The following is a 9259-nucleotide window of genomic DNA, read 5'->3' on the forward strand; positions in this document are numbered from 1 at the left end:
CTCGTGTAAAAAGATCGATACTCAAGCTTTTTTCTCTCCCGTACGCACTGACTGCTGCGCACGCAGATTCATCAAAGTCTTCTCTCTCTCTGTAAGAGCATCACTGTTGTGAAAGTGTAATGACACGGACCCAAAACAGGGGGCGTAAATGAACGGACAATAGATGAGCCAAAAATACAACACTTTACTGTTGTGAAGCATGCACAACGAAATACAGACAAATACAGAATTTGTACAGAGTCAAATGTACTAAGGTGATGTGTGGGCAGGCTCGAGGATAGAAGACGTCCGTCCAGAAAACAGCCGGATCCCACACGATTTCCACTGCCACTGAACCCGGAGAATACTGGAGCCGCCAAGTTCCGAGTCCCCAGGTGGCCACTGTCTCCGGCTGTCGGATCTGGTACTGCTGGCAGGAAGCAGAAACAGTTATGTGTGGGTGTGTGTACACCCAGCAAATATAAGCAGCGACAGTTCCTTAATGGTGGGTAAGACACCTCCACCTCCAAAACAGGAACACAATAACAATACCAGTAGCACCTACTGAACACGGCTGAGAGTTTTACCTCCAAAGGCAAACGATATCTCGGCGAAGAGGTGGAGATGTCGTCCGGCTTTTGTGTGTGTGGTTGATGACCAGGAGATTGGTGACAGCTGTCATAGTTGATAAGTGACAGCTGTCACCCCAGCTGTTCCTGAAAGGTGGCAGCGCCCTCTCGTGCCTGAAGCCCGTACTTCAGGCAGGGCGCCCTCTGGTGGTGGTGGGCCAGCAGTACCTCCTCTTCAGCGGCCCACACAACAGGACCCCCCCCTCAACGGGCGCCTCCTGGCGCCCGACCAGGCTTGTCCGGGTGTCGCCGGTAGAAATCGGCCAGGAGGGCCGGATCCAGGATGAAGCTCCTCTTCACCCAGGAGCGTTCTTCGGGTCCATAACCTTCCCAGTCCACCAAGTACTGGAAGCCCCGGCCCTTCCGGCGGACGTCCAGGAGCCGACGCACAGTCCAAGCTGGCTCCCCGTCGATGATCCGGGCAGGAGGCGGCGCAGGTCCGGGAGCACAGAGGGGTGAGGTGCGGTGCGGCTTGATCTGGGAAACATGAAAAACTGGGTGCACCCGCAGTGAAGCTCCAGCTCCCAGCTTCACTGCGGACTGAGGACTTTGAGGATCTTGAAAGGACCGATATACCTGTCCGTGAGTTTAGGTGAGTCCACTTGGAGGTGGATGTCCTTTGTAGAAAGCCACACCTCCTGCCCAGGCTGGTATGCAGGGGCCAGGAACGCCAGCGGTCTGCATGGGCCTTAGCCCTCGTCCGGGCCTTCAACAAGGCAGAACGGGCGGTGCGCCACACCCGACGGCACCTCCGCAGGTGGGCCTGGACCGAAGGCACACCGACCTCTCCCTCCACCACAGGAAACAATGGGGGCTGGTACCCCAGACATACCTCAAACGGGGAGAGGCCGGTGGCAGAGGACACCTGGCTGTTATGCGCATACTCGATCCAGGCCAGATGGTCACTCCAGGCCATCGGGTGCGCGGACGTCACACAGCGCAGGGCTTGCTCCAATTCCTGGTTAGCCTGTTCTGCCTGTCCATTGGTCTGCGGGTGGTACCCGGATGAGAGGCTCACGGTGGCCCCCAGTTCTCGGCAGAAACTCCTCCAGACTTGAGAGGAGAACTGGGGACCTCGATCCGAGACGATGTCCACGGGTATCCCATGCAGACGCACGATGTGGTGGACCAGGAGGTCCGCTGTCTCCTGGGCCGTAGGGAGCTTCGGGAGGGCCATGAAGTGGGCCGACTTGGAGAATCGGTAGTCATGGTAGTCATGTCCCAGGACGGCGGGAGGCCCGTGACGAAGTCCAGGCCGATGTGGGACCAGGGACGATGGGGCACAGGTAACGGTTGGAGGAGTCCCTGTGCCCGGTGGTGATCAGCTTTTCCCCTGGCGCAGGTGGTGCAGGCCTGGACATAGTCCCGGACGTCGGCTTCCATGGACGCCCACCAGAAGCGCTGCCGAACCACTGCCACGGTCCTTCGCACCCCCGGATGGCAGGAGAGTTTGGAACCGTGACAGAAGTCCAGGACGGCAGCTCTAGCTTCTGGTGGGACGTAGAGGCGGTTCTTCGGTCCTGTACCCGGGTCCGGGTTCCGTGCCAGGGCCTCCCGGATGGTCTTCTCCACGTCCCAGGTGAGGGTGGCCACGATAGTGGACTCAGGTAGTATGGATTCCAGCGGATCCGACAGCTCGGTTTTGACTTCGACTTCGTGAACCCGGGACAGAGCATCCGATCTTTGGTTCTTGGTCCCGGGGCGGTAGGTGATCCAGAAGTCAAAACGCCCGAAGAACAATGACCAGCGGGCTTGCCTGGGGTTCAGCCGCTTGGCGGTCCTGATATACTCCAGGTTCCAGTGGTCCGTGAAAACCGTAAATGGTACCGTGGCTCCCTCTAACAGATGTCTCCACTCCTCAAGAGCCTCCTTCACCGCGAGGAGTTCCCGATTGCCCACATCATAGTTCCGCTCAGCTGGGATCAACCTGCGTGAGAAATAGGCACAAGGATGGAGAATCTGATCGGACTCCCCGCTCTGGGACAGCACGGCTCCTATCCCTGAGTCCGAGGCGTCCACTTCAACCACAAACTGGCGGCAAGGATCGGGCTGCACCAGAACTGGTGCAGTCGAGAACCGACGTTTCAACTCCCTAAACGCGGCTTCGCACCGATCCGACCAGGTGAAGGGGACTTTTGTTGTAGTTTCCTGCGACTTGTAGGTTGGGGCCAGTCTCTCACCGCCGCAACCTTGGCCGGATCAGGGGCGATGGAGTTGGAGGAGATGATAAACCCCAGGAAGGACAAAGAAGTACGGTGGAACTCGCACTTCTCGCCCTTCACAAACAGACGGTTCTCCAACAACCGCTGCAGGACCTGACGTACATGCTGGACATGAGTCTCAGGGTCCGAGGAGAAGATGACTATATCGTCTAGATATACGAAGACAAACCAATGCAGGAAGTCCCGCAAGACGTCATTAACCAACGCTTGGAACGTCGCAGATCTCGTTCAGCCCTCTGTAATCAATGCATGGACGGAGTCCGCCGTCTTTCTTGCCCACAAGAAAGAAACCAGCACCCATCGGGGAGGTGGAGTTCCGGATCAGCCCGGCAGCTAATGAGTCCCGGATGTAGGTCTCCATTGATTCGCATTCCGGACGTGAGAGGTTGTACAGCCTGCTGGACGGGTACTCAACGCCCGGAATCAAATCAATGGCACAATCATATGGACGGTGGGGGGGAAGGGTGAGAGCCAGATCTTTGCTGAAAACGTCAGCAAGATTGTGGTACTCAATCGGCACCGCCGTCAGATTGGGGGGAACTATAACATCCTCATTAGCACTTAAACCGGGAGGAACCGAGGATCCTAAACACTCCCGGTGGCAGGTTTCGCTCCACTGAGCCACAACCCCAGACGGCCAATCAATCCGGGGATTGTGTTTTACCATCCACGGGAAGCCCAAAATCACGCGGGAAGTAGAAGGAGTCACATAAAACTCTATCTCTTTCCGATGATTCCCAGACACCACCAGAACTACTGGTTGTGTCTTGTGTGTGATTAAAGGGAGAAGGGTGCCATCTAGTGCCCGTACCTTCAAAGGTGAAGGAAGCGCCACCAGAGGGAGCCCTACCTCCCTTGCCCATCTGCTGTCCAGCAGATTCCCTTCTGACCCCGTGTCCACCAGTGCTGGGGCTTGAAGGGTTAAATCCCCGCTCAGGATTGTGACTGGGAGACGTGTGGAAATATGTGTACGTCCCACGTGAATGTCTGGACCCACCCTTAACCCAGTCTCTAAGGGTGGGCGTTTGTGTTTAACCATTTGGGGGCAGTCTCTCTGCTGATTCTCATTTGAGCCGCAGAAAAAGCACTCCCCGCGGGCCATTCTCCTCTGTCTGTAAGATGATCTTAATCTGGCCCTGCTCATGTCCATAGCATCGTCAGCAGGGGGAGCTGTTGCCACATGGAGCGCAGAGGCTGTGGAGCATGGGGAGGGCGGAACCTTGTCAGAACCGGAAGGGAGAGGGACGGCGTGTGCCCGGCCATGTCCTTCGTCTCGCTCCCGACGGCGTTCTGCTAATCGATTGTCCAAACTAGATCGATTAGACTATCCAAATCCCGCGGCTCATCCTTAGCCACCAGGTGCTCCTTCAGGACTGACTACAGTCCGTTTATGAAGGCGGCGCAGAGCGCAGCTGTATTCCAGCCGGACCTCGCAGCCGCAATGCGGAAGTTGACTGCATACTCAGCTGCGCTCCGACGCCCCTGTCTCATAGACAGTAGCACTGTCGAAGCGGTTTCGCCTCTGTTAGGGTGATCAAAAACCGTTCTGAACTCCCTCACAAACACAGTGTAAGTGGTAAGGAGCCGTGAATTCTGCTCCCAAAGCGCTGTAGCCCAAGCGCGTGCCTCACCTCGAAGCAAATTAATGACATAAGCCACCCTACTGGCGTCTGATGCATACATTACAGGACGCTGTGCAAAGACGAGCGAACACTGCATTAGAAAGTCAGCGCACGTCTCCACACAACCTCCATACGGCTCCGGGGGACTTATGTAAGCTTCAGGGGATGGTGGGGGGGTTCGTTGGATGACCAGTGGAACGTCTATATTCGGCACCGGGTCAACAGGAGGAGAAGCTGCAGCCGCGCCCTTCCACGCGCTTCCACCTGCGCGGTGAGAGCCTCCATCCTACGGTTGAGGATGACATTTTGCTCGGTCATTAAATCCAACCGAGCAGTAAAGGCAGAGAGGATTTGCTGCAACTCACCGATCACGCCCCCTGCAGACGCCTGTGCATCCTGCTCTTCCATTGGCTGTCCAACAGATGGTTGACGCCCCTCGGGATCCATGACGTTGGCCGAGATATCCTGTTGTGAAAGTGTAATGACACGGACCCACAACAGGGGGCGTAAATGAATGGACAATAGATGAGCCAAAAATACAACACTTTACTGTTGTGAAGCGTGCACAATGAAATACAGACAAATACAGAATTTGGACAGACAACAATCACTGCGCTGTGTCACACAGCACGGAGCAGCACACCCTTGTATTGTGGTCTGTCAACCCTCTACCTCAGAAGATTTTGTTTTAAGTTGTGTTGAGTGATATTTTTTTTAACAAAAATGTTGATTGTGATAAAGTATTTTGTTGTCACGTACAATGATTACGAAATTCTATCCTAGGTCTTTTGGATCCTTTGGATCTATGAAGCTTAAATATGAAAAAGTATCGGTATCGGTATTGATATCGGTGATACTGGGCCTGTATTTACTTGGTATCGGATCAATACCAAAATTCCCGGTATCGCCTACCTCTACCATCTACCTATATGTCCTTATGTCTATGAAATGTGATGCCATGCTAGCACACCCTATGAAGATGTGTGCAAAAGAAAATAATTCCAGTCAAACATTTTCAAGGAGAAATAATTGGAATTTTGTGTTTAACTGATGCGTCACACGATGTTGACTTCATAAGCTCAACTCCTCCTAAACAGTTTTCTGGATTTCAGTCGTCACACAGTGACTAGAATAGAATAGAATAGAATAGAATCTTTATTGTCATTGCACATATATACAACAAAACTTGTCCTCTGTATTTAACCCATCATAATAGACACAATCCAACCACTAGGAACAGCGGGCAGCCACAGTCTAGCACCCATGGACCAACTCCAGTAGACGCTGCCTTGGTCAGGGGTAGAGAAGACCCTAAATAAGTATCTTTTTGATTGTGGGGGGAAAGCGGAGTGCCCAGAAAAAACCCACACAGGCATGGGGAGAACATGCAAACTCCACACAAAAAGGCCAGGAATCGACCTCATAACCTTATTGCTGTGAGGCAGCAGTGCTAACCACTAAACCACCATGCTGCCATAGCACAACATGTGAAGATCTGTGTGAAGGAAAATAAGTCTGCTCCAGTGTCTTTAAGGAGGCAGCACGGTGGATTAGTGGTTAGCACTGTTGCCTCACAGCAGGGGTTTGATTCCTACCTGTGGCCTTTCTGTGTGGAGATTGTGTGTTCTCCGTGTTTGCGTGTGTTCCCTCGGTGTGCTCCGGCTTCCTCTCACATCCAAAGACATGCAGATTAGGTGGATTGGAAACTTTAAATTGTCTGTAGGTGTGAATGTGTTTGTCTATCTATATGTGGCCCTGCGGCAGACTGGTGATCTTTCTAGGGTGTACCCTGCCTCGCAGTCTATGACTGCTGGGATAGGCTCCAGCCCCCGTGACCCCTAAATGGACTAAGCGGTTGAAGATGTGTGTGTGTGAGGGAGCGTCAGGTTCGACATTTTGGCCATGTGGCGTGTTTCTTTATGCATGGTCCAGAGCGCAGATGCCTGAGTGTGGAGGAACCCAATGGCTGGAGAAGGCCAAGGAGATGCCCATGATTCACCTGGTTGCAGCAGATAGATGGTTATTTTAGAGATGTGGGAATGCTTTGGTAGTTGCCATCCAGGACCCAAGGCAGTTCCTTGGTGTCATGGATGCGGCAAAGTGCAGCACCAGCACATGCCCTCACACTTGACTTGTCAATTACATGTACAGAGGCTGAACACGTTGTTAATTCAGCTATTTCATCACAAAATATTTGCTATTACCGTATCATTTGTTCCAGGCAGATCTTGAGTTTGATTTGATTTTAATTCTCATATACACATCCTCCATTGAGAAGTACAAAAAGATTATGGCTACTTTTTGACATTAGGTAATTGTAATTGTATTGTTAATAATGTATAGTGCTACACTGCAGCTGTGTCAAATGCCCTGAAGAATGTGGTCCATTTTGAGCATTTCCTCAGTGTCACAGCAGCACTGAAGGATCAGCAGTTCAGCGAATTACTGTCAACTCTGTTCATCTCCCTACAGACCCGTCTGGAGTGGCAGAATGTCTTTGTCATTGCGGCCATGGTGCACTACTCAGGGGTCATCTTCTACGCTATCTTTGCTTCAGGAGAGCAACAGGACTGGGCAAACCCTGAGAGCACAAGCGAGGATAAATGTGGCATTATTGATGAAGACGAACTGGCTGAAGAGTCCGAGCTCAATGTTGACAATGTAGTGGTGCCCAAAAAGAGTTATGGAACAACAGACAATTCATCTGGTCGAAAACAGGGCTGGAAAAAGAAGAGAGGGGTGACCATGCAAGATGAGGACGACAGGAATCAGCATTATGAGAATGGGGACTACCAGGACCGGTACCAGTAATACACCGTGGTCCTGAAAGACTTTCAACATATCCAGATCTAAGTGAGGGTGAAACTTCATCATCAAAGCTCAGATTCATCTGAGAAGTGACACAGCAGCAGATGGTTATTCTCATTTTTAGGAGTCATTACTGTCATATCAGGGTTATTCAAAAAGCAAATAGTCAATACGATAAATCTTTAAAACAGAAGAAACCCATTTAAGCAGAATAAAAGGAAAGAACTAAAGAAACCAGTTCCAATATATTGTGTAATCAGAAATATTAGTGATGAACAATAACATCATCCCACATTGATATTCCATATACTGTAAAATATTACACTTTGTGTAATGTCAACTAAACCATGAACAAATACTCAGTGCAGAGAAGGTACTCAACAAAAATATAATGCAACACTTTTGTTTTCACTCCCATTTTTCATGGGCCGAAGTTAAAGATGTAAGACTTCTCGGCACACATTACTCAAATTTTGTGCACAAACTTTTTTTTAATTGTTAGTGAGAACTTCAAGGCGTTGATTAAACAGCATGTTTGTTGCACAGATATACACTGGACTCCAGCAAGTCTGGGATCAGGCACTGTGTCCTGCATTGTCTGATCCATCATAAGGAATCACCCCATGATCTTGCACTGCAGCCACCCAGGCATACAACCCATCCATCCTCACCTCTTGAAAATAATCATTCATCTGCCACAGTCAGTAAAGTGTGCAACCCTTGATCTTGTCAAGTCGCTGGCATCCCCAGCTCTGGGGCACCTACGTGCTGGATCATGCCCAAAGAAACACCATGTCCAAAACATCATTGTTGATGCTACCTCACAATGCAAGCGAAAGCTGTCATTTGAGTCTCCCTACATAACCACTCGTTTGACCCAAAGTTGTTCCAGCAGTAACTAAGGATCCTCTGAAGAGACGAGGTGCAAAACCCTTGGAACTTTATTCTCCTGTAAAGCGATCAGCATTGACAAACACCTCTGTACACCAACCTCATGACTCCATATGCTCTTACCAGGTGTCTCTCAGAGGCTGAGGACCCAGACACATGAATGCCATTGCTGAATGCTGAGATAAGTGAATGTCTCTGTTGGGAAAGTGTAGGAACACGGACCCACAACAGGGGGCGCAAATGAACGGACAATGGAATAGGTCAAATAACAACACTTTACTGTTGCGAACGTGCACAACAAACACAACAAATTACAACAATGGACAAAGGTCAATTCACAAAGGTGTCGTGTGGGCAGGCTCGAAGATAGGAGATGCCTCTCCAAAGTAGAACCGGAACCACACGGTTTCCTCCGCCACAGGACCCCGGGAATACTGGAGCCGCCAAGTTCCGAACTCCCAGGTGGCCACTGCCTCCGCGTGTCGGACCTGGTACTGCTGGCGAGGAACAAGAACACAATTAACGTGGGCGCGTTTGCACCCAGCAACCTGTACGGCAGGGAAGCTACCTCCACCTCTCGTTGGAGAAAAAAGTCTGCAATCACTCACAAAAATCACAAAGGTTACTGTCAAGCAGTCAGCTGAGATTATTACCTTCCAGGTAGAACGATATCTCGGCGATGAGGTGGAGATGCCGTCCTGCTGATATACCCCAGTGATAATTGCCGTCAGCTGTCTCAGGTGATGGGTGACAGCTGTTACCGAGGCTGCTCCTGTGGGGCGGCGGCGCCCTCTGGTGGTGGTGGGCCAGCAGTACCTCCTCTTCAGCGGCCCACACAACAGGACCCCCCCCCCAACGGGCGCCTCCTGGCGCCCGACCGGGCTTGTCCGGGTGGCGACGGTAGAAGTCGGCCAGGAGGGCCGGGTCCAGGATGAAGCTCTTCTTCACCCAGGAGCGTTCTCGGGACCATACCCCTCCCAGTCCACCAGATATTGAAAGCCCGGCCCATCCGACGGACGTCCAACAACCGGCGCACTGTCCAAGCCGGCTCGCCATCGATGATCCGGGCAGGAGGTGGTGCCGGACCGGGTGTACAGAGGGGTGACGT

General features: G+C 51.8%; 1 protein-coding gene across 1 annotated transcript in view; it reads left to right on the top strand.

Annotated features, from left to right (window-relative positions):
• Positions 1–7312, top strand: part of slc17a8 (solute carrier family 17 member 8) — a 44421-nt gene extending 37109 nt beyond the window's left edge. Inside the window, exon 12 of the mRNA XM_034176785.1 lies at positions 6925–7312. Coding sequence (XP_034032676.1) covers positions 6925–7263 — 339 coding nt within the window. The 3' untranslated portion in view covers positions 7264–7312. The remainder of the gene's footprint in view (positions 1–6924) is intronic.
• The last annotated feature ends 1947 nt before the right edge of the window (positions 7313–9259 follow it).

This window comes from Thalassophryne amazonica, chromosome 8, assembly GCF_902500255.1.
Source record: "Thalassophryne amazonica chromosome 8, fThaAma1.1, whole genome shotgun sequence".
Lineage (NCBI taxonomy): Eukaryota > Metazoa > Chordata > Actinopteri > Batrachoidiformes > Batrachoididae > Thalassophryne > Thalassophryne amazonica.